Source organism: Oncorhynchus mykiss, chromosome 7, assembly GCF_057628025.1.
Source record: "Oncorhynchus mykiss isolate SJ-2025 chromosome 7, ASM5762802v1, whole genome shotgun sequence".
NCBI classification, from domain to species: Eukaryota; Metazoa; Chordata; class Actinopteri; order Salmoniformes; family Salmonidae; genus Oncorhynchus; species Oncorhynchus mykiss.
In genome coordinates, this window is record NC_143028.1 from 35,800,706 (window position 1) to 35,826,332 (window position 25,627).

General features: G+C 42.8%; 1 protein-coding gene across 1 annotated transcript; it reads right to left on the bottom strand.

The window, feature by feature from the left end:
• Positions 1-2,426: 2,426 nt before the first annotated feature.
• Positions 2,427-24,861, bottom strand: mov10a (Mov10 RNA helicase a). Its single transcript, XM_021609268.3, has 21 exons — positions 24,560-24,861; positions 24,327-24,432; positions 21,549-21,745; positions 21,056-21,297; positions 19,065-19,320; positions 18,745-18,885; positions 18,449-18,611; positions 17,872-18,023; positions 17,622-17,792; positions 16,611-16,758; positions 10,407-10,568; positions 10,133-10,236; positions 9,849-9,946; positions 9,477-9,575; positions 8,568-8,676; positions 8,310-8,427; positions 7,617-7,808; positions 7,454-7,525; positions 6,919-7,044; positions 4,675-4,763; positions 2,427-2,813 (listed from the first exon to the last, which is right to left on the bottom strand). Exons 1-21 carry the CDS (start codon positions 24,682-24,684, stop codon positions 2,666-2,668), a joined length of 3,018 nt encoding a protein of 1,005 aa, XP_021464943.3. The 5' UTR covers positions 24,685-24,861; the 3' UTR covers positions 2,427-2,665.
• Positions 24,862-25,627: the final 766 nt, after the last annotated feature.

Consider the following 25,627-nt stretch of genomic DNA (forward strand, 5'->3'; position numbering starts at 1 on the left):
AGCCCGAAAAAAAAAACTGAATTCAAATAATGATTGTGCAGTTATATAATACATAGCCTACTGCATTTTACGCATTTAAGATGTATTTGGTAGATAATTGGTCTAGCAGCCTATACTACAAAATTAAATACCTTCTAGTAATCACCTTTGAGTATGGACTGTATTATTATGCATACTGGATGGACTGGTTACCTTATGCTACACTCCAAACGTTCTATCCATGAGTCTGGGGGAAAACATTTAGTCCTAGGCAATGCTGTTGGTTCATCGATTATGCAGGGTGGCTAAGCCTACAAATATAGTACATTTTTATTTGATTTTGAATAGCCTAGGGTGTTTTTTATATTTTCATAATGAATAGGCTGACATTACTTTTAGCTACAGAATATATCTCACCACCATGCATTTCCATCTCCTCCTCTCTCTCCTTCATTCCTTTCACCAGCACTCAGCGGCAGGGACTGGGAGACTAGTCAGGATCAAGGGAAAGATGAACGGGGCAAAGTACAGAGAGACGCCTGATGAAAACCTGCTCCAGAGCACTCAGGAACTCAGACTGGGGCGAAGGTTCACCTTCCAAAAGGACAATGACCCTAAGCACACAGCCAAGACAATGCAGGAGCGGCTTCAGGACAAGTCTCTGAATGTCCTTGAGTGGCTCAGCCAGAGCCCGGACTTAAACCCGATCTAACATCTCTGGAGAGACCTGAAAACAGCTGTGCAGCGATGCTCCCCATCCAGCTTGACAGATCTTGAGAGAATCTGCAGAGAATGGGAGAAACTCCCCAAATACAAGCTTGTAGCGTCATACCCAAAAAGACTCGAGGGTGTAATCGCTGCCAATGGTGCTTCAACAAAGTACTGAGTAAAGGGTCTGAATACTTATGTAAATATGATAATTCAGTTGTTTATTTTGAATACATTTGAAAACAATGCTTTGTCATTATGGGGTATTGTGTGTAGATTGATGTGAGAAAAAAAAACAATTTCATCCATTTTAGAATAAGGCTGTAACGTAACAAAAAGTGGAATAAGTCAAGGGGTCTGAATACTTTCACAGTGCACTGTATAAGACCTGTTCAAATTATCACTTTAACGCTCAACATCGCCACTTCATATGCACACTCGCTCCGAAATGGGAAAAATATCCTTTCTGTTTTATTCAGCTAAGTTCAATTATATTCTTCTTACTATAAAATCCTATAATATAAAATAATGGAATGGGACTTAAAAGCATTTATTGTCTACAAAATGAACAAGCCTACAGCCTATAGCCAGATAACATACTCATATTAAATTGTCTGTCTGTAATGGTGTGCCCCAGGGCTCTGTACTTTGTCCCCTCTTATTCACTATTTCTATAATTAATTTAGACAAAAATTTGAAAAATGAGTAACTTCACTTTTATGCTGATGATACTGTTATTTATTGTTGTGCCTCGTCTCTCACAAAAGCTTTCCAGAACTTGCAAACTACTTTTTATACAGTTCAACATACCATACCAACATACTAAACTAATGGTGTAAAGCAAGAAATAGATCTGTGAAACTTTCACCTATTACTACCTGTCAGGGCAATGAAATTGAGAGTGTAACCTCATATAAATATGTTGGAATTTTAATTGATTATGGCCTCTCTTTTAAATTGCATATTCAACAACTTGCAAAAAAAATTAAGCTGAAGTTGGGATTTTATTTTAGGAATAAGGCCTATTTTTCTTTTGAAGCCAGGAGGCTACATTTATGCCTTTACTAGACTATGGGGATATTTTATATATGAATGCTTCCAAGACGCATTGAGATTTATTTAAACTGCAAAACACTTACGCACCACTGCACTTTATATACCAGGGCTGGCTGGCCTTCTCTAGTCACTCATAGGCTCAGTCACTGGTATACTTTTATTTACAAAGCCATTTTGGGTTTAATACCATTTTATTTGGGCATTTTTATTGTTCAGAAATGTGGTGGGTACTCTCTTCGTTCGCAGGACTTTATCCTGCTAACTGTTAGAAATGTCCGAACTGAATTTGGTAAAAGGGCTTTTATGTACTCTGCGCCATCTGCATGGAACGCCTTACAAAATACTTTTAAATCACTGATGAAGGATTTTGAGACTGATTCCCTGACCTGTCAATGTTTTTAATTTTCTGTTTTATGATTTTGCTCTTGTAAATTCTATGGTTTTTACTAGATTACTTGTAGTCTTTCATGTTGTCTGTCTGTATTTGTGTAATGACTTGGTGCTGCCTATCTTGGCCAGGATGCTCTTGAAAAAGAGATTTCAAATCTCAATGAGCCCTTCCTGGTTAAATAAAGGTTAAATAAATAAATATTCTCAACTCATATTCTGTTCTTCTGAAAACAAATTATCTTCATATCATGTTTCTTTAGACCTGCCTAAAATAAATAATGGATTTATTGTGATTGTGTATATTAAAATTGATTTATTTTACGTTTTTTAAATGTAGATGTTCCAAAGGCGTGCATCAGCGGCTTATATGCGTGGAGGCCTGGAGATGCTAAACATGTTTATGTTAATTAACTGTCAATTACCATGAGACCGGCTGACAAAATATCATGACCGCCACAGCCCTAGCTCCTGCCCAGCTTTGCTGGTGTCCAGAGGGCTACTGCTCAGTCCTCCATTCTGGATGGACATACTGCTAGAGGTCACTCTCCTCTGCCAGACCTGTAGAAGACTCCACCATGATTTTAAGGGAAGCCAGTCGTGTTACTACATCTTCTTCTCCTTCAGCGTCAGTGAAGTCGAAGCCAGTGTACCCCTGCTCCTCCACACAATAGCTGATAAACCTGAACACACAGACAGTGTTGAGTGAGCTAAAAACATTTATTAAATAATCCAAACCCACTTACAGTCATGTGTACATACATGTTACGTATGGGTGGCCTTGGGAATCAAACCCACAATCCTGGCATTGAAAGCACCATGCTCTACCAACTGAGCCATACATATAGCAACTATAACTAGGAGTTGTCCTGGGTTCTTTAATCAACTTTGGTATGTAAGAAAAGAGAAGAGAGCACCAATATGTGTATGTGGCGGTGGAGGTTTCCAAAAGGGTTCTGCAGCTGCTCCCATGGAAGAACCCTTTTTGGTGTAAGCAGAACAATTTTGTGATCCATGTATAACCCTCTACATGGAACCCAAAAGAGTTCTGCCTGGAACCAAAAGGGTTCTACCTGGAACCAAAAGGAGCTCTAAAAAGTGTTCTCCTATGGAGACAGCCGAAGAACCCTTTTTGGTTCTAGATAGCACCTTTGTTTCCTAAGAGTGTCGTGGGAAAGAAATGAGAGAGGGTGGCCCTTGTGTCTGGTGACTTGCTGACGCCAGCACAGCGTGATGATTTGATCACAATTTATGGCATTGTCCGGGTTTGGATGGCCGTATGTTTGCATATCACAGGAGTGAAACACACCGCCGCCATTGGCTTTTTCCGGGGCGGGACCTTCCCATGGAGCCCTGGGGATTACTGACGAAGGTGTGAAGACTGATGGAATTTGACAAAATGAATGTTACTGTGAATTAATTTGTCATGTTTCAATTGTTTCAAGAGTTCATAAAGAGCTGTGAATGTTGATATTCCTGATTGTACTGTACATGTTACGGATTCATTTTTCCCCCAGAGTTGCTGTGCTAAAGTGTTGGCCGGGAGCCGGTCAGTTCAAAGTGGGAGCAGCCCAGATTGTGCGCTCCTATTATTGTGTTGATTAGACGAGAGAAATGTGTGTGAATTGTTATGCTTTTGTTTAATTGTTTTGGCAAAGCAGAGTGATGGAAATTAAACAGTGAGGGTTATTGAAGTGGAGTTCTGTCCTGGTTAGGACAAAAAAAGTGTTGCTTCGTTCAGGGAGTCATTGTAAAACAATGTCATACTTTGTATGCCATAGTAGTGTATTTGTTATGCTTAATAATGCTCTATCTTTTTAAATGTAAGACTTCTGGTGTGTACTCTTTGATAATTGTATTCTTATTGCATAACTGTAATTGTTACGAATTCCTTGCTGGTGACCGTTGCAACCCTGAGCTGCACACTCCAAATCCCCATCCCCCATGACCGGAGCCTGAGAGTCTAGGGGGTACCATAAACCTCTCTTAAACTCTCCCTGACCCTGATAGGTTTCTAGGGAGGTTACTAGGGGGCCGGACATCCGCCAATCCTTATGACTATACAGGACACACAATATGTACGGTAGTCCTCATATTTCAGAGTAATATTTTCCTTAATTATTCTTTGATGTAATGGTCTAATGGTACATTTTATTTACACTACACATAGCCTGTGCTTGGGTTCTAACTTTACATCTCTGCGCTAAGCTTGACTCAATGCTGGAACTTCGATCGCTAGAATTAGCTCATAGTATCTGGACATTGTTAATTGCATAACAGTTATCTTAGACACGTGTAATTATAGTTAATGGGACAGGTGATGCAAGACTAGCTTTCTTGCTAGACTTGCCAGAGATGCTTAAGGCCTATTGCATTTATTCACGTGATTATGGAGTTAGATTGAATTATTATATTACAATCATATTCCTCCTACACTAATTGTCATCCTCAGTAGTCAGAGTGGATTCATACCATTCTACAGAGGATAGTTAACATTCTCCTCATGTTAACTTTCCTTGGCCCTTGGGAGAACAAAGGTCTTACCGCTCCCAAGTTGGGTCCTTGTTGAGGATAACAGGGTTTCCCACCACTATCAGCAGGGCCTTGGCTCTGGTCATGGCCACATTGAATCTCTGTAGAGAAGAGAGGACATGGTGGGGTCAGCTGACAGTTGCACAGAAAGACGGGACATACAGTACCAGTCAAAAGTTTGGACACACCTACTCATTCCAGGGTTTTTCTTTATTTCTACTATTTTCTGCATTGTAGAATAATAGTGAAGATGTCAAAACTACAAAATAACACATAAGGAATCATGTAGTAACCATCAAAATATATTTTACATGTGAGATTTTATATGTCAGCCAATCAGTTGTGTTGTGACAATGTAGGGTGGTATACAGAAGATAGCCCTATTTGGTAAAAGACCAAGTCCATATTATGGCAAGAACAGCTCAAATAAGCAAAGAGAAACAACAGTCCATCATTACTTTAAGACACGAAGGTCAGTCAATACGGAACATTTCAAGAACTTTGAAAGAGCAATCGCAAAAAACATCAAGCGCTATGATGAAATTGGCTCTCATGAAGACCGCCACAGGAAAGGAAGACCCAGAGTTACCTCTGCTGCAGAGCATAAGTTCATAAGTTTACCCTCGGGAATTGCAGCCCTAATAAATGCTTCAGAGTTCAAGTAACAGACATGTCAACATCAACTGTTCAGAGAAGACTGTGTGAATCATGGTCAAATTTCTGCAAAGAAACCACTACTAAAGGACACCAATAAGAAGAGACCTGCTGGAGCCAAGAAACATTAGCAATGGACATTAGACTGGTGGAAATCTGTCCTTTGGTCTGGTGAGTCCAAATTTGGGATTTTTGGTTCCAACCGCCGTGTCTTTGTGAGATGCAGAGTCGATGAACGGATGATCTCCGCATGTGTAGTTCCCACCGTGAAGCATGGAGGAGGAGGTGTGATGGTGCTTTGCTGGTGACACTGTCAGTGATTTACTTAGAATTCAAGGCACACTTAACCAGCATGGCTACCACAGCATTCTGCAGCGACACGCCAACCAATCTGCTTTGAGCATAGTGGGACTATCATTTGTTTCTCAACAGGACAATGACTGTCCGTGTTATTAGTGCTACGAGAACGAACTCTCTGATCTGGGGCAATGATCGGCTCAAACATGAACGGCTTCAGTAGGTTTATTGTCTCCCTAAGTAAAGTTATTTCATCCTCTGCCATAAACTCATTCTCAGACTCGTAGCTACTCTCTATAAATTCAGCAATTTTTTGGAGTTCCAAAATGTTCTCTCCTGCCAGTGATGTAAAAATGGTGATTTACAGTTGCAGTTAGCTGGCGTTCTAAATCTTAGTGTTTCACTGCAGGACATAGTGAAAAGCTAATACTTTCTCTTGGGTCTAGTACACAGAAAATTAGCCAGTGTTAAATCAACACTGAGAGTGTTCAATTTAACACTGGTCCAGTATCTATATGGGTCCACACTTTTCAGTGTTAAATTAACATATTGCTAATTGTAAAGCATTATTTGCATATTTCCCAGAGTGCCTTGCCTTTCAAGTGAATTGTAGAGTTACCACCTATGACTGTATTTGTTGCATTCATCCATTTTCATTCCTGTTGCATTCCCCAAGTAAGATCCTAAGCAAATATGTTATCATTAAAATGGAATTCTTTAAGACAATACATGTATTTCATAAGGCCTTACGTTGAGAGCCTAGTTTTTACCCTGATATAGTGGCCTGAAATTCATGGTTTACAAGCCACATCAGGCTTGCAAGTCACATTATGCTGGCTTGCAAAGTAATGTGTCATTCCTATTGGAATCCAGCCAGAGTGGGGATATCTAACATTTTGAATATTTATTCACCCGCAACCTGCATTCAGAATGACTGCCAGAGTTGGGAAGAGTAAGAAATGAGACTACGTAAAAGCATCTAAACTGGAATTACCTTTTCAGTAACGGGTGTAAATAGTCCAAATAACATATTGGATTAGTTGAGAAGAATGTATGTTTTTTATATTTGAGTAGCATAAGATTAATTAATCAGTCAATATACATGCAACACATAAATATTGAAACAAAATTGTATAAAAATCAACCTGCAATAGAGCATGCTGGGAAATATGATAATGATGCACTATTACACTATTATTTATGCATACACACAATGTACACATGCGGACACAAAACGCACGCATGTGGGCGCACACAGACATCATATAGAGCAAGAGTGAGCAAAAGGTAAGTGCTGGGAAAGACCTTCTCGTTAGTGAGGAAGCCAATGTTAAAGTCTTGGTCCATCTTGACGTAGTTGATGCTGCTGCGGACGGTAGAGACCATGATGATCTTTCTCTCCTGTCCCTGGAACTCCTCCACTGAACCCACCTGAAACAACAACAACATGCTTCATCAACAGTTTAAGCTTCAATATGTAACTTTTTGGGTGACCCGACCAAAGTCACATAGAAATGTAAGTTATAGATATGTCCTTCTCATTGAAAGAACGTCTAAGAAGCTGTAGATCTGTTCTATGTGCGCTATTTCTTTGCTTCCCGTTCTTAACTTTAGTTTTTAGCTTCAAACAGCTGAAAATACAATATTTTAGGTTATTGAAAATATATTTCACAGCGGATTAGATGGTACAATGTGTTTTGTCACATAAACTGAAATTAGGTGAACAATTTGAATTTTAGCAACCAGGAAATGGCGGAGCGATTTCTGCATATTGCACCTTTAACGCCTCATCTAAACAAAGGCCTCAGGTTGTAAGACTGATGTATAACACAGGACTCACCTTGAGCTCCTTGATGTCCTTCCATTGACTCAACTCTTTGACAAAATTCAGAGCATTTTGGATTTTCTCAACCTGATAAAAACAGCAGATTAACTTAGGCAAAACTCCTGCACATCAGGTATAGTTAATGATGGGTGCTTTAACTCCATGGATGACGTCTCACCTGTTTCCTATAGGGAGCGATGATGCCAATGTCTTTAGGGGACAGTTTGGGCAGGCCCTTCTTGCCCTGGGTCTTCATCAACTTGGTGAGGTAGTCCACCAGGACCTCAATCTCTGACACGTTGAAGAAGGACGGACTGTTGCCTTCTCTCTCATCCTTTCCCAACACTCCATGGAATATCAGTGGGAACCCCTACACAGAAGGACCACAGGACTGCAAACAATACTGGAGACATTTCCACCACCCACACAATCACAACTTAACCCATGATTAAGATTCAGCTTTCTGCAACATGGCCACTCATATTTTACCTTTTAAATATTCATTAAGAAATCAGGAGAAACAGCAGTCCACATAGACCTGTTGCTGCATGTTTGAGAAAGAGGGAGATGTTTTTTAATTTTTTTTAATTTTCTTTTAAATATGCTGCTACTAATGTTAAATGGGGACTCAGGAATAGCTCTGTGGTCAGAGGGGAGCAGCCATGCCTCAGACAGACAGGCAGGCACGCGCTGACATTGTAATTACTGAGCTGCCTGAGGAGAAGAGACCCTGGAGAGGTGCAACAACACTAACTCACACACCTAACAAACCTCAAATCGGAATAATGTTCAGTGGGCACTGAACGGGAAGAAAACGTTTGAATCAGAGATGGTGCTAGCAGAACCTGTACAAAAATAACACTTGTCACACCTCCTTGGGCAGATGCTCCCAGTTGCAGTAGGTTTCACGATCCCACTGGTCTGCAAACACCTGCAGCTCCTTCTCATAGAAGAGCTCATTGGGAATCTTCAGAATAGCAGGGTGGGACCTGGGGAGGAAGAGAAGAGACGAAAGGAAGAGGGTAAAGGAAATAGTTAAGGTAGATGAGCTCAGAACTATCTAATCAAACGATGTTACAAAAGAGCAACACTGGAAAGAACAGGATGGAAGAAATCCCAGAGCCCAGACCTGTAGTTGCGAAGGAGCTTGGTCACAAAGCGACTGTCAAAGTGTCCAAATTCTCCATCCTTCTGATACAGTGGGTTGTCTTTCATCAGTCTCTCTAGCAAAGAAATCCCTGGGATACACAAAAGTTAATCTTATAGTCATGGGAGAAAGAAGAATCCATTTCTTCCCAGTACGGGGCGTTCGATATGCGCACAAGCTTGTGTGTGTGACCCCCAAAAATTCTGGGCCTAATCATAGAATGACATATAGAACCCCTATTAATTCAATAGGATCTCTGTTGGCGTAGTCGTAAAGATCTGTCATATAACTTATAAAATGTATTACCTTTCATTTAGGGATAAACACAACCAGTCATAATGTTTTAATCTGACTGTTAAACAATCACTTCAAAGGGCTCCTTTACTAGGCTACCCGTGCACGTTCATCCTCTAGCAACATATGTCCAGCCTCCAAACAGTAGTGAATGGAAAGGGACATCTGTTACACAGAAAAGTGTAATGACATTTGGCGAATGTCATTAGGGCAGAATTTATGCGTCAATGTCTCAGTGTCGGCCCCTCATCTCTGCCTTGACAAAATGTCAGTGTTCTCGTCGAACGACATCACATTTTGGAGCGTAGGTTCTCTCACCCGTTTTCAAGTTCTTTTTTTCATGCAGTAATGATAAAAAGTGGTGTAATAGCCTAGTCTTCTTTTAATTATTGTGATAGGCTCATGTTTTACCAGTATGGCGTACCGCCACTATTTATTTTGCTGGGACACCGCACCAGACCGCACCGCCTTACTTTCACCCCCGCTTATAGTACATTGAGCTTGCTGATATTCCAGCTATGAGACATGACAGAAATGGGGATTGTTTATTGAATATAGTCATTGGGTATGCTTCATTGATTGCGCATTAGAGCCTACCCATTCCATACTGCATGGCCAGGGGGGATCGTAAGATGGGTCCTAGCTGCTGAGGGTCTCCAGCCAATACCAGCTGGCCCTCCTCTGGATGGAGCAGGCCTGTGGATACAAGAGGCAGCCATTGGCTACTGGATAGTAGCAAGCCAATATGGTCATGTTCACTAGGGCCAAAACGGGATGAAGCATTTTGAAATATAGTGAAATAGACGAGGTGCAACAGGAGTTTATCCAATACGATGACAGATTTTTGTTATCTGTTACAGAACGTTTTGCTGAGTTGTTCCCTACTGACCACAAGCCAGGCCTATGGTGTACAATCTAATATAGGGCTCACACATTGAACAGAGCCCTCCCTGGTATTATCTATCTCACCTGCGATCCCAATGATGCTCTCTGGCTCCACTGCTTGACCCGACTCATCAATGAACACATGGGTGAAGTGACCGACTGGGATGCCGCCAGACACAAGCCTAGGAAAGGAACACCAACACACAGTGGTTAAACAGAGAGACTTCATCAGGAAAAAGGATATATTTTGTGTAAAACTGTAATAATCTGTAAGCACAATGTAACAACTTTAGTTATTGCACACTGCAAATCGGTTCTTACAGCAGTATAAAACCATTCAGCCTTTCTACTGTAAAAATGAGCCGTACCGCCCTGCTGTCACCAGTGTGGTGATGATGACCTTGTAGCCCATCAAAACCTCCTTTGTGGGAAACACAAAGCTGTCCTGGCTCGCGTCCCAGTTACAATGTTTCTGGAATGCCGAAGAACACGGAGAGGGAGAGTCATTGGAAAGGACACACAGTGAAATGTCAGTGAGTATAGAAATCTGTTGAGACTTGTATTCTCAATGTATTTTATTTGTTTAACCTTTTTTCACCATGCAAGTGGCCTACAACCTCATGTAATATGTGTGAACCTCACCAGGAGATTTTGGGGCACCGTGCTGAGGGGTCTGCTGCTGGCATAGAGACGGTAGACACAGTGAGGGTCCATGTGACCCAGCAGCCTCTCACACAACAGGTCTGATGCACTATTAGATGGGGCACATGCCAGAATGTGGCACAGAGGATCCACTCTGTTCAGCTGAAAACACAGGCATAACGTTTAACACTAGAACCGCCAGGATGGTCAATCTGACCGTTTTCAAACTTCAATAAAAACCTTGAACCCACCTGTCCCTGACTTTTCCTAAATATGTATATATTACACTGTAGCAGTACTTTGAGAAAACTAAACTCAGCAAAAAAAGAAACGTCCCTTTTTCAGGAACCCATCTTTCAAAGATAATTCGTAAAAATCCAAATAACTTCACAGATTTAAAGGGCTTAAACACTGTTTCCCATGCTTGTTCAATGAACCATAATCAATTTATGAACATGCACCTGTGGAACGGTCGTTAAGACACCAACAGCTTACAGACGGTAGGCAGTTATGAAAACTTAGGACACTAAAGAAGCCTTTCTACTGACTCTGAAAAACACTCAAAGAAAGATGCCCAGAGTCCCTGCTCATCTGCGTGAACGTGCCTTAGGCATGCTGCAAGGAGACATCAAGACTACAGATGTGGCCAGGGTAATAAATTGCAATGTTTGTACTGTGAGACGCCAAGACAGATCTACAGGGAGACAGAACGGACAGCTGATCGTCCTCGCAGTGGCAGACCACGTGTAACAACAACTGCACAGGATCGGTACATCCGAACATCACACCTGCGGGACAGTTAAGGGATGGCAACAACAACTGCCTGAGTTACACCAGGAACTCACAATCCCTCCATCAGTGCTCAGACTGTCCGCAATAGGCTGAGAGAGGCTGGACTGAGGGCTTGTAGGCCTGTTGTAAGGCATGTCCTCACCAGACATCACCGGCAACAACGTCACCTATGGGCACAAACCCACCGTCGCTGGCCCAGACAGGACTGGCAAAAAGTGCTCTTCTCAGATGAGTCGCGGTTGTGTCTCACCAGGGGTGATGGTCGGATTTGCTTTTATAGTCAAAGGAATGAGTGTTACACCGAAGCCTGTACTCTGGAGCGGGATCGACTTGGAGGAGGAGGGTCCGTCATGGTCTGGGGCGGTGTGTCACAGCATCATCGAAATGAGGTTGTTGTCATTGCAGGCGATCTCAACGCTGTGCGTTACAGGGAAGACATCCATCCTCCCTCATGTGGTACCATTCCTGCAGGCTGACATCCTGACTCTAGCATGACAATGCCACCAGCCATACTGCTCGTTCTGTGCGTGATTTCCTGCAAGACAGGAATGTCAGTGTTCTGCCATGGCCAGCGAAGAGCCCGGATCTCAATCCCAATGAGCACTTCTCGGACCTGTTGGATCGGAGGGTGAGGGCTAGGGCCATTCCCCCCAGAAATGTCCGGGAACTTGCAGGTGCCTTGGTGGAAGAGTGGGGTAACATCTCACAGCAAGAACTGGCAAATCTGGGCAGTCCATGAGGAGGAGATGCACGGCAGTACTTAATGCAGCTGGTGTCCACACCAGATACTGACTGTTACTTTTGATTTTGACCCCCTTTTGTTCAGGGACACATTATTCAATTTCTGTTAGTCACATGTCTGAGGAACTTGTTCAGTTTATGTCTCAGTTGTTGAATCTTGTTCAATCTTATTCAATCAAATATTTACACATGTTAAGTTTGCTGAAAATAAACACAGTTGACAGTGAGAGGACGCTTCCTTTTTTGCTGAGTTAATAATAAAATACAAAAACTTTGAGCATTTCTACCTCAAAGTGACCATAAGCATATTTAACAGTGGAATAGCCAGCCTCCACAAGTAACAATAGCCGCCAGCCGAATAAATCCATTTAAAATACACAGTCACAAAGACAACATTAATATTTTGTTTAGGAAGGTCATAAAAAACATGATACTAAGACAATTTTTTAAAAATATATTTTTTTGTATTTATCTGCGCTTAGTAGCCAAGGCTATTAGGCTGCACCATGCCAATTAAATCAAACAAATGTTATTAGTCACATACGCAGAATAAAACAGATGTAGACCTTACTGTGAAATGCATACTTACCAGCCATTAACCAACAATGCAATATTTAAAAAAACATTTAGTAAATAAACAAAAGCAAAAAATGAAAGACACAATAAAATAACAAATGAGGCTATATACAGGGGGTACGGGTACCGAGTCAATGTGCGGGGGTATAGGTTATTCGAGGTCATTTGTACATGTAGGTAGAGGTAAAGTGAATATGCATAGATAATAAGCAGCGAGTAGCAGCAGTGTAAAAACAAACGGGGGGGTTACAATCTCATGTTCAGCAGTCTTATGGCTTGGGGGGGAAGAAGCTGTTAAGGAGCCTTTTGGACCTAGACTTGGCACTCCGGTACCGCTTACCGTGCGGTAGCAGAGAGAACAGCCTATGACTTGGGTGACTGGAGTCTTTGACAATTTTTTGGGCCTTCCTCTGACACCGCCTAGTATATAGGTCCTGGATGGCAGGAACCTTGGCTACAGTGATGTACTGGGCCATACACACTACGGTCGATGCCGAGCAGTTGCCATACCAGGCGGTGATGCAACCGGTCAGGATGCTCTCAATGGTGCAGCTGTAGAACGTTTTGAGGATCTGTGGAACCATGCCAAGGGGGAAAAGGCATTGTCGGGCCCTCTTCACAACTTTCTTGGTGTGTTTGGACCATGATAGTTTGTTGGTGATGTGGACACCAAGGAACTTGAAACCTTCGACCCGCTGCACTACAGCCACGTCGATGTGAATGGGGGTGTGTTCAGCCCTCCTTTTCCTGTAATCCATGATCATCTCCTTTGTCTTGCTCACGTTGAGGGAGAGGTTGTTGTCCTTGCACCACACTGCCAGGTGTCTGACCTCCTCTCTATAGGCTGTCTCATCGTTTTCTGTGATCTGGTCTACAGTTGTGCTTGGCCACACAGTTGTGGGTGAACAGGGAGTACAGGGGGGACTAAGCATGCACCCCTGAGGGTGTTGAGGATGAGCGTGGCCGATGTGTTGTTGCCTACCCTTACCACCTGGGGGCGGCCGTCAGGAAGTCCAGGTTCTAGTTGCAGAGGGAGGTGTTCAGTCCCAAGGTCCTTAGCTTAGTCATGAGCTTTGTGGGCACTATGGTGTTGAACGCTGAGCTGTAGTCAATGAACAGCATTCTCACATAGGTGTTCCTTTTGTCCAGATGGGAAAGGGCAGTGTGGAGTGTGATTGAGATTGCGTCATGTGTGGGGCGGTATGCAAATTGGAGTGGTCTAGGGTTTCCGGGATGATGGTTTTGATGTGAGCCATGACCAGCCTTTCAAAGCACTCCATGGCTACTGACGTGAGTGCTACAGGGCGGTAGTCATTTAGGCAGGTTACCTTCGCTTTCTTGGGCACAGGGACTATGGTGGTCTGCTTGAAACATGTAGGTATTACAGACTCGGTCAGGGAGAGGATGAAAATGACAGGTAAGCAACATTGACGATGCCAGTTGACTCGCGCATGCTCTAAGTACACGTCCTTCTGGCCCCGCATCCTTGTGAATGTTGCTCCCGAGTGGCGCAGTGGTCTAAGGCACTGCATCTCAATGAACACCCTGGTTCGATTCCAGGCTGTATCACAACCGGCCGTGATTGTGAGTCCCATAGGTTGGCGCACAATTGGCCCAGCATCGTCCGGGTTTGGCCGTAATTGTAAATAAGAATTTGACTTGCCTAGTTAAATAAAGGTTAAAAAAAAAAAAAACAGGCTACAGAGAGCATGATCACACAGTCGTCCAGAACAGCTGGTGCTCTCATGCATGCTTCAATGTTGCTTGCCTCAATGCGAGTATAAAAGGCCCTTCTGGCAGGTTTGCGTCACTGGGCAGCTCGCAGCTGGCTTTCCCTTTGTCGTCTGTAATAGTTTTCAAGCCCTGCCACATCCGACAAGTGTCAGAGTCGGTGTTACTCAATATTACTCCTGTATAGACGCTTTGCCTGTTTGATGGTTCGTCTGAGGGCATAGCAGGATTTCTTGTAAGTGTACGGATCCTTGAAAGCGGCAGCTCTAGCCTTTAGCTCGGTGCAGATGTTGCCTGTAATCAATGTCTTCTGGTTGGGATATTTGGTCACTGTGGGGATGACATCGTCAATGCACTTATTGATGAAGCCGGTGACTGAGGTGGTATACTCCTCAATGCCATTGGATGAATACCGGAACATGTTCTAGTCTGTGCTAGCAAAACAGTCCTGTAGCGTAGCATCCGTGTCATCTGACCACCCCCACCCCTCGTCTTACCGGACGTAGCCATTCTGTCCTGCCGATGCACGGAAATCCCAGCCAACGGTATATTATCCATGTCGTCGTTTAGCCACGACTCGGTGAAACAAAAGATATTACAGTTTTTAATGTCCCGTTGGTAGGATAGTCTCAAACGGAGCTCATCCAGTTTATTCTCCAGTGATTGCAAGTTGTGCAATATAACAGATGGTAGAGGCAGGTTGCACACTAATCAACAAATTATCACAAGGCCCCCTGATCTGCAACCTCTGTATCTCCTTATTTTCTTCATGTGAATGACGGGGATTTGGGCCTTGTCCGGTAGCAACATTATATCCTTTGATCAGACTCATTAAAGAAAACATCTTTGTCCAGTTCGAGGTGAGTGTTCACTGTTCTGATATCCAGAGGCTCTGTTCGGTCATAAGAGACGGTAGAATCAACATTATGTACAAAATAGGTTACAAACAATGTGAGAGAAAAAAAACACAAAATAGCATAATTGGTTAGGAGGCCGTAAAACGGCAGCCTTCCCCTCCAGCGCCATTCTTTAAAAATGTACATGTAGCAGACATCACATGCTTATAATTCCCTGCCCTACCACACAGAGTATATCAAACATTAGGAACACCTTCCTAATATTGAGTTGCACTCCCCCCTTTTGCCCTCAGAACAGCCTCAATTTGTCGGGGCATGGACTCTACAAGGTGTCGAAAGCATTCCATAGGGATTCTGGTCCAGTTTGACTCCAATGTTTCCCACAGTTGTGCCAAATTGGCTGGATGTCCTTTGAATGGTGGACCATTCTTGATACACACGGGAAACTGTTGAGTGTGAAAAACCAAGCAGCGTTGCAGTTCTTGACACAAACCGATGCGCCTGGCACCTACTACCATACCCTGTTCAAAGGCACTTAAATGTTTTTGCCTTACCCATTCACCCTCAATAAGGGATCATAACTTTCACCTGGATTTACTTGGTCAGTCTACATCATAGAAAGAGCAGGTGTTCTTAATGTTTTGTATATTCAGTGTGTATTTTACAGTAAGAATATAATGGAATATAACAGAATAAAATATAAATTATGTTTTCCAAATGACTATCGCTGATTGTCGCCAGTAACTCACATGTGGAACACGTGGAGCCACGATAATTATAGGAAATAGTTATGTTTTGAAAAAGAGCCCATCAACAACAAAGAAATTGAGAGCTTATTGGCAAAACCAGGTTAATTAAAAACCTTACAATCTGCTCTTTCCAATAGGGTATAGCAAATCAAAACCTCTGGCCTACATGGACCTTTGTAGGATGATTCGACCCATCAGTCAATGGAATTTTGTCTTTAGGCTACATCTATTATTATACTGCACATGTGAACATTTTTCAATATAGTTTAGGTGTAGTTTGGATGGACCATTAGCTGGGCAGGCGACTCTTGTCAGGCGACAGTCAGAAAATACACTATTGTCTTATTTTAGTATTTACAGTCTATGCGCTTCTGGATCAATAAATACATTTTCAAACTTATTACAATTTACATTTAGTGTCCTGAGGTTTCTTATGGCATATTTTAACATAGTAAATGCATTCGTTTTGCAATTGATAATGTGTAATGGAATATTTACACAATTGAAAGATCAACAGTCAGAATGAATTCCAGCACCGCGAGTTTAAGACAGGTTTGGGGGGGGGGTACATATTGTTTTTATGTAGTGCTATGTTATGCTATTTACATATAATGTTACATACGGTATATAGAATATGAGCGCTCCACTGCCCCATCAAAGTGAGTGAAGACGAAATGGTACATCAAATATTAAGACACATCATAGAACATGTATGCAATATGTCATACTTTATTTTTCTGTGATGGGGGAGTTTATACCTGGTTCATGGCTTCAACTAGAGTGATAGTCTTGCCGGTCCCTGGAGGTCCAAACACCAGGTAAGGAGCAGGCTTGGAGGCCCCAGACACGATGCGTTGGATGGCTGCATGTTGTTCCGGGTTGTTCTCCAGCTGACGATTAAACATGCTGGAGAAATGTGGAGGAAACATTGGACCATTGTTACTACAATGTCATATCATATGTGTCAACCTGTATTCTCCAATCAAAAATGTGTTTAAAAAGAAGATGCTGGAGACAGAAGGAGATAACGATCACTTGCCAGGCTTATCTGCTGTCATCAACTGTTTCCACTCAAACTGTTTGATCCGGAATAGGAAAATATGTTTTTGCATGTCAAGTACACACTGAAACCGAAGAAATGGAGCCACTAAACTACAAGAAGGTATGTGATGTAGAAACTAGATATGTGCCCCGCCTACTTGACACAGACAGAGCTGCCAGTTGGATCCTTTATTTGAATAAAACTCCTTGGGGAAATGTCTTGCTATCTTGTGATAAGCGTGGGACTTTTTAGGCTAACAAAAGGCAGACCATCCAGATTTCAAACTCATTAATGAGGTCTAGTCACTGACATGAAACCGAGAGGCCGGAAGGGAACAAAATTAGAAATATGAGAGGAGCCATTCACAATCTACGTTTTGAAATGTCATGGCGACACTCCTTACAAAATGGCATTATATAATGGGAATCACACCAACGCTTCTGTCTGTGACCTTCCTCTGAGAGAGATATTCATTCCTTCACATCTACAGTTTGTCATTTGGTATGAAATGTCATTGAAACACTTTAGATGAAGTTGCTCTCGTACTTGTGTAGCGACACTGTAATTACCGCAGATACATCATCGTAATTGGTTTGTGATTCCATACTAATGGAGTTGAACGGTTCTTGCGATTACATGAGTGTATAATGACACAACCATCAACCCACAACAACAGAGCAAAGCCAGTGTGAGTGTTTTGCTATTGGCTGGAAGGGGGAATCCAGACCTGAGTTTGGGCATGAGGGTAGTCCGGACTCCAGAGCCCGATGGGAAGAGCACCTCGTCCATCTGGTGCTTCTCTGCCAGGTCCACCGCCCGGTGCTGCAGCTTCAAGGGGAAACGATTGATGGTGAACTCCACGTCAAACCTTGTGTTACTGATGAAGCTCTGCACCAGCCTGAGAGGAAGGGAGGGGGTTGGAAAGTATCCTACAGATGGCCATTGCATTGCAACATTATGGGTGGCCTCTCGCTTACCTCCTTGAGAAGCCCAGCTTGACTCTTTCTAGCTCCACTCTATGAACGTAGCCTGTATACACTGTGATGGGTTGGACCTTGTCCTCAGACTTGGCCACCTTCAGGCAGTCTCCCCTAAGGACAGATGGCCTATTCTCTGCCACACCCGGGACCTGGTGAATATCATGGAGAAAGCCACTCAGCATACTTATGGTTAGAGTGATATTTAGAGTCAGTGATCGTACCCATTAATTTGGGGTTGAGTTATATCACTGGATCTAAACAAAACAGAGCACGAGATGGGAACTCATTACACAACTTTGAGGTAAAAAAAAAAAAAGAAGACTGTCAATTTAGTTCAGGAATGAACTATCACTTTAAGTCATCATAGTCCTCTCTGATCATTGTCCTCTCTCTCTCTCTCTCTCTCTCTCTCTCTCTCCACACCTGCATTGCTTGCTGTTTGGGGTTTTAGGCTGGGTTTCTGTATAGCACTTTGTGACATCAGCTGATGTAAGAAGGGCTTTATAAATAAATGCGATTGATTGATTGACGACTGCAGGCATACAGTACATTATGGCCTTTTGCCTTTTCTTACATGTAGAACCAGGAGTCTTCTGTTGTCCCTATCCTGAGTCATGGTTTGGTGATGGAGGTCATATTTCTTGATGTCCACCTCCATCTGGATCTCCTCCAGGTGCAGCAGGAGGTGGAAGCGATGGTGGTAGTTCCTCATCTTCAGGGGGCATTTAAGGAGGTTTCTGGGAAGAACATAGACAGAGACAAGACAGAATTGTCAATGAGAATGACCTTCAAGTACAGGAGCTATCAGTCCGGGGAGGATGGGGTCTAGGCAGTTATTGATCTCAGCAGGCAGGCAGGCAGCACACTGACCTCACCGATGAGAGCTTCTGTCTGGCTGTAGGTGAGAGGTACTCAGAGTCCTCCAGTCTCTGTTTAGCCAGGTCCTTCAGATAAAAGGGATACTTATAGTCTCTGAGTTTCACTAGCATTTTCAGAGGCTGGACAACAGATCTGCCGTGACAAATGAGAACGATGAAATGTAACGTTTGACTATAAGGAATATCATTATCAAGCCACATAAACAATGTGAAAAGAAAGCTCATTAGAATTAGAACAAAGTATGTACAGTATACGACTATTGATGAAAATGGGTAAACAAATGGGTAAACATCACTTTTGTCTTACTGTACCTTTCAGGGGGCTCTCCCTCAACTATCACCGTGTCCACAGGCTTGTATGGCACCACTTGACAAGGCTTGAAGGGAGCGAAAGGCCCCAGCTCCACAGCTAAGTGAGTCCTGGCTGATGCCTCCATCTCCCTCACTATGCAGAAGGGCTTAGAAGAGCCTGGTGGGTCTGACTCCGTGCAGAACTCAAAGTACATGGTGGCAGGGAAATGGCCATAATGATGCAGCCAATAGTGAACCTCTACATCATAGCTTTCCCCTGTGAAAAACAACACAACACATACAGTGGGGGTAAAAAAGTATTTGATCCCCTGCTGATTTTGTACATTTGCCCACTGACAAAGAAATTATCAGCCTATAATTTTAATGGTAGGTTTATTTGAACAGTGAGAGACAGAATAACAACAAAAAAATCCAGAAAAAAGCATGTCAACAATGTTATAAATTGATTTGCATTTTAATGAGGGAAATACGTATTTGACCCCCTCTCAATCAGAAAGATTTCTGGCTCCCAGGTGTTTTTTATACAGGTAACGAGCTGAGACTAGGAGCACACTCTTAAAGGGAGTGCTTCTAATCTCAGCTTGTTACCTGTATTAAAGACACCTGTCCACAGAAGCAATCAATCAATCAGATTCCAAACTCTCCACCATGGCCAAGACCAAAGAACTCTCCAAGGATGTCAGGGACACGATTGTAGACCTACACAAGGCTGGAATGGGCTACAAGACCATCGCCAAGCAGCTTGGTGAGAAGGTGACAACAATTGGTGCGATTTTTCGCAAATGGAAGAAACACAAAAGAACTGTCAATCTCCCTCGGCCTGGGGCTCCATGCAAGATCTCACCTCGTGGAGTTGCAATGATCATGAGAATGGTGAGGAACTACACGGGAGGATCTTGTCAATGATCTCAAGGCAGCTGGAACCATAGTCACCAAGAAAACAATTGGTAACACACTACGCCGTGAAGGACTGAAATCCTGCAGCGTCCGCAAGATCCCCCTGCTCAAGAAAGCACATATACATGCCCGTCTGAAGTTTGCCAATGATCATCTGAATGATTGAGGGTAACTGGGTGAAAGTGTTGTGGTCAGATGAGACCAAAATGGAGCTCTTTGGCATCAACTCAACTAGCCGTGTTTGGAGGAGGAATGCTGACTATGACCCCAAGAACACCACCCCCTCCGTCAAACATTATGCTTTGGGGGTGTTTTTCTGCTAAGGGGACAGGACAACTTCACCGCATGGACGGGGCCATGTACCGTCAAATCTTGGGTGAGAACCTCCTTCCCTCAGCCAGGGCATTGAAAATGGGTCGTGGATGGGTATTCCAGCATGACAATGACCCAAAACACACGGCCAAGGCAACAAAGGAGTGGCTCAAGAAGAAGCACATTAAGGTCCTGGAGTGGCCTAGCCAGTCTGCAGACCTTAATCCCATAGAAAATCTGTGGAGGGAGCTGAAGGTTCGAGTTGCCAAACGTCAGCCTCGAAACCTTAATGACTTGGAGAAGTTCTGCAAAGAGGAGTGGGACAAAATCCCTCCTGAGATGTGTGCAAACCTGGTGGCCAACTACAAGAAACGTCTGACCTCTGTGATTACCAACAAGGGTTTTGCCACCAAGTATTTAGTCATGTTTTGCAGAGGGGTCAAATACGTATTTCCCTCATTAAAATGCAAATCAATTTATAACATTTTTGACATGCGTTTTTCTGGATTTTTTTGTTGTTATTCTGTCTCTCACTGTTCAAATAAACCTACCATTAAAATTATAGACGGAACATTTCTTTGTCAGTGGGCAAACGTACAAAATCAGCAGGGGATCAAATACTTTTTTCCCTCACTGTACCCAGGCAGGGTTTAGAGAGAGGGTGTGAGGGCAAACTCACTAGAAGTTCATTTATTTTAAGGTGTTCATTTGTTTGCAAAGCCTAATGAATTCAGACAACTTTGACAGTGCATTGAAACAGATGGTGCTCGACTTTTTTTCACCTGGACATAGGAAGAGCGGACAGGCCCGAGTCACTCTTCTCTCGTCCATCAGTGTAAAACAGCGGATCCTGTGCAGAGCTGTGTAATAGGTGAAATACACACAGCTCGCTCCGTTGTTAGAAATATAGAACTTGACTGCAAACGTTTCCTGCAGGCGCTCCACGCTGAACGTGACTTTACCATTGGTCATCTCAGGATCTGAAGTGATCTCAATGCCGCCCTTGTCAGAGGTCAACTCTGCCCTGAGAGAGAGAGAGAGAGAGAGAGAGAGAGAGAGAGAGAGAGAGAGAGAGAGAGAGAGAGAGAGAGAAGAGAGGGAGAGAGAGGGGAGGACATACCAGTCAAACCACAGAAGATTATCATCTACATGATCCCCATACAATCTAGATAGGACATGGACCAACTGCTGCAACTAATCTAATGGCTATCTTGTTGTCACATCTGACTGGTCACTAACCAGTCTTATACAGTAGGAGCTCACACAATATCTTACCTGTTCACCTTTAGGCTTTGGAGGATTTCTTTAGCGAGCCTCTTCTTGGGTGTCAACACAGTGTCGACAGGGGTAGCGGAAGAGGATGTGAGAGGAGAGAAAGGCTCTGGGGCTCCTCCATTTTCCTGAGGTGTGATATTGTCCTGTTGTTGACGTACTGAAGGTCTCCTCCACTGGTCACAGTAGTACACTCGGACCTGTCATACCAGAGACCAGGAAGAAGATATTGTCTAGGGCGGTGGTTCCCAAACCTTTAATTGTCCCGTACCCCTTCAAACATTCAACCTCCAGCTGCGTACCCCCTCTAGCACCAGGGTCTCAGTCTTAAATTATTTTCTACACACAGTCTGTGCCTGTATTCGGTTTTCATGCTAGTGAGGGCTGAGAATCCACTCTCACATACTGTAGGTATGTGGCTGCAAAGGGCATCAGTGTCTTAACAGCTCGATTAGCCAAGGCAGGATACTCTGAGCACAGCCCAAACCAGAAATCTGGCAGTGGCTTCTGAATAAATTCAATTTTCTCAGAACCACTTGTTGCAATTTCGATGAGGCTCTCTTGTCGGTAAGGCATGCAACAAAAGGGATAACGAATCCAGTTTGTGTCATCCGTTTCAGGAAAGTACCTGTGTAATTGCGCACCCAACTCACTCAGGTGCTTTGCTATATCACATCTGACATTGTCCTTCAGCTTGAGTTAATTTACGCACAAAAAAATCATACAATGATGGAAAGACCTGTGTGTTGTCCTTGTTAATGCAGACAGAGAAGAGCTCCAACTTCTTAATCATAGCCTCAATTCTGTCCCACACATTGAATGTAGTTGCGGAGAGTCCCTGTAATCCTAGATTCAGATCATTCAGGCGAGAAAAAACATCACCCAGACAGGCCAGTCATGTGAGAAACTCCTCATCATGCCAGCCGTCAGACAAGTGAAAATTATGGTCAGTAAACAAAACTTTAAACTCGTCTCTCAATTCAAAAAAACGTGTCAATACTTTGTCCCTTGGTAACCAGCGCACTTCTAAGTATGTTGTAAAAGCGTTACACGGTCGCTGCCCATATCATTGCATAGTTCAGAAAATACACACCAGTTCAGGGGACTTGTTTTAACAAAGTTAACTATTTTCACTGTAGTGTCCAAAACGTATTTTAAGCTGTCCGGCATTACCTTGGCAGCAAGAGCCTCTCGGTGGATACTGCAGTGCACCCAAGTGGCGTCGGGACCAACTGCTTGCACGCGCGTTACCACTCCACTATGTCTCCCTGTCATGGCTTTTGCGCCATCAGTACAGATACCAACACATCTTGACCACCAAAGTCCACTTCATGTCACAACGCTGTCCAGTACTTTAAACATATCCTCTCCTGTTGTCCTGGTTTCCAGTAGTTTGCAGAAGAGCATCTCTTCCTTAATTGACCCCCCATAAACGTAACGGACATATACCAGGAGCTGTGCCAGGCCCGCCACGTCAGTTGACTCATCCAGCTGTAACGCATATAATTCAGTGGCTTGTATGCGAAGCAGTAATTGTTTCAAAACAACTCCTGTCATGTCGCTGATGCGTCGTGAAACAGTGCTGTTTGATGAAGGCATTGTCTGTATAATTTTTTGGCCTTTTCCCCCAGCAATGTCCCAGCCATATCCACGGCAGCCGGAATAATTAAGTACTCCACAATAGTATGGGGCTTGCCTGTCCTAGCCACTCAGTAGCTCACCATATAAGATGCTTATAGCCCATTCTAATTAATGGTATCTGTTGCTTTTATACACGTCTTACTACGCAAAAGTCGTCTTAACTCTCGCTCATAAAACTCCCATGGCTTATTTTTCACATTGGCATGCTTTGTTTCTAAAAGTCTTCGCAAGAGTGAAGGTTTCATTGAGTTGTGCGATAGTACTTTTGCACTGTGGCTGAGGAAAGGCACAACTACCAATATAAGTGAACCTCATATCAATGTAGTTCTCATCATATTTGCACCTTTTCGATGGTCCAGCGTCCCTGTCTGTTGTTTGGTGCTTTCCCGGGTAAGAGGGCAGTAGCTCATTGGCTGCATCAGATTCACAACTGTCCGTGTCCATGCTAGCTGGGATAACAACTGTAGAATTACTGATACTAGCATTGGATGTGCTCGTGGAAGCAGAACAACTTGTGTCGTCGACAGGTGCAGGTACTACCAGTAAAGCTGTGATGTGTCTCTATGGCGCGGGCCTTACTTTTTTGCACCATTTATCTGCAAAAGGAATGAGCAGCAGCTACGTTTGGCTACGTACCAACCGTTAGTGGAATTCCCGCGAGAGAGTAACGGTTAATGTGATTGGATGTTAATTATTTGACGAGGCTTCCTGTATTTGACATTGTGTTTTTATTTCACTGAACACTAGATGGTTTAATTTTATTTTTGGCAGTTAAACGAGGCTACTCAAGCGAGAGAGAAAAAACACACCCAAATGTTGGAAAATATAAATGGACTGTTTGAAAATGTGAATTAAAATATTTTTATTTTAAATGTGAATCACATTTTTATTTGGCGTACCCCAGTTTGGGAATACCTGGTCTAGGGCATATCCACAAGGGTGTAAAGGGGATATTGAGCTCTATGTATTACCTGACAAGCACATAGCCCATATGCTGATCAATCATCTGTTTCACTTGTCTTCCCTTTGGCCAAACATTGAGTGGTGCCTTAGTTTGAAGCTGAGCCTCACATCAAGAACATAATAACTACACTAGAATAGAGCTGATCAGGGTTGGAAAGTGCAATAAGGTATTATTACCTGGGGTTTGACATTAAAGTATAATTTCCCCTGTCGTATGCGGACTTTGTTGAATTTCAGCAGGGCATATAGAACGTTGGAAAAGTGGGGGTCTTTCATTCCTTCCCTGAAAAACAAAACCATGTAGTCATATGTCAGCTGTCTGACTGAAGCATACCGTGTACTATTAGGCCGTCTATGACAGGTCAGGTGTCACAGTTAGTTAGCCTTTGAAAACCAATCCTTATCATTACCTGCATTTGAATTCTAAATTGTAAATGTCACGAAGTTCTTTTCTATCCGACATAGTCGATTTCCTCTCTCCGAGGAATTCTATGAAGTCCAATCCGGATTCGAGCGAGTCCATGAGCGACGGCATGTTGCAACGTAACAACGATTGATAGTGTTTTGAATAATGATTGTATTGCAGAACAGTGGAAACAAATTAAATGTATTGGCTATGGTCAAAATGGCAACCCCCTATTCGCTTTTCGGCGCCGTGTGTTCACGTGTGCATACAGTAAATACTGTTTCAGCGTTTCAGGGACATATCTGCAAAGTGCTTACTGAGCGCAGGAACGAAAAGTAGTTTGAAACCAAACTTTCACAGAATATGAACGTGTAAATTATGTAGTGTTCATATTAAATCACATAGTACCTTTAATATTCGATACATGTTAGATTAATATACTCATGATAAAAAGAGAAGTCTTTACTTTAGCATGAATTAACGTTAGTCCTTCCCAGGGCAGTTTGTTACATAATCCCTACAATTGAAACCATTACAATGAAACTGTGTACGTGATGCAAACAATCCGGCATGGATCGCACATCACTTATTTTTTATCTGAAACATGGATTTCTAGCTTTTGAGTTTAGTATTCCAAGAAAAGCGATTGTGTTGTCTTGTCAAACCTTCCCTGTTCATTGTGGTATGATTGTGTATTTCAAATTGTTTTTGTTTTTTTACATAATCTAACTGGGCCAGTTTTCACCAAAACAGCACGTCAATATAAGATTATCACGCGAGTATTATGAAGGAAAGGTTATATACAGCGCCTTCGGAAAGTATTCAGACCCCTTCCCTTATTCCTTTTTTTTAATAATTTTTTTTACTTTAGCCTTATTCTAAAATTGATCAAATTAACATTTTTCCAATCAAGCTACACACAATAATGACAAAGCGAAAACAGGTCAAGAAATTTTGCAAGTGTATGTTTTTTTCCACAGAAATACCCTATTTACATAAGTATTCAGACCCTTTGTTTGAGAATCGAAATAAATTGAGCTCAGGTGAATCCTGTTTCCATTGATCATCCTTG

Coding starts and splice junctions, on each gene's coding strand:
- mov10a (XM_021609268.3), bottom strand. CDS start 24,684: ATGCCGTCGCTCATGGACTCGCTCGAATCCGGATTGGACTTCATAGAA. Junction 18,612..18,744: donor CAGAAGCTCTCATCGGTGAG/GTCAGTGTGCTG, acceptor TGTTCTTCCCAG/AAACCTCCTTAAATGCCCCC. Junction 2,814..4,674: donor AAGGACCCAACTTGGGAGCG/GTAAGACCTTTG, acceptor CTGTGTGTTCAG/GTTTATCAGCTATTGTGTGG.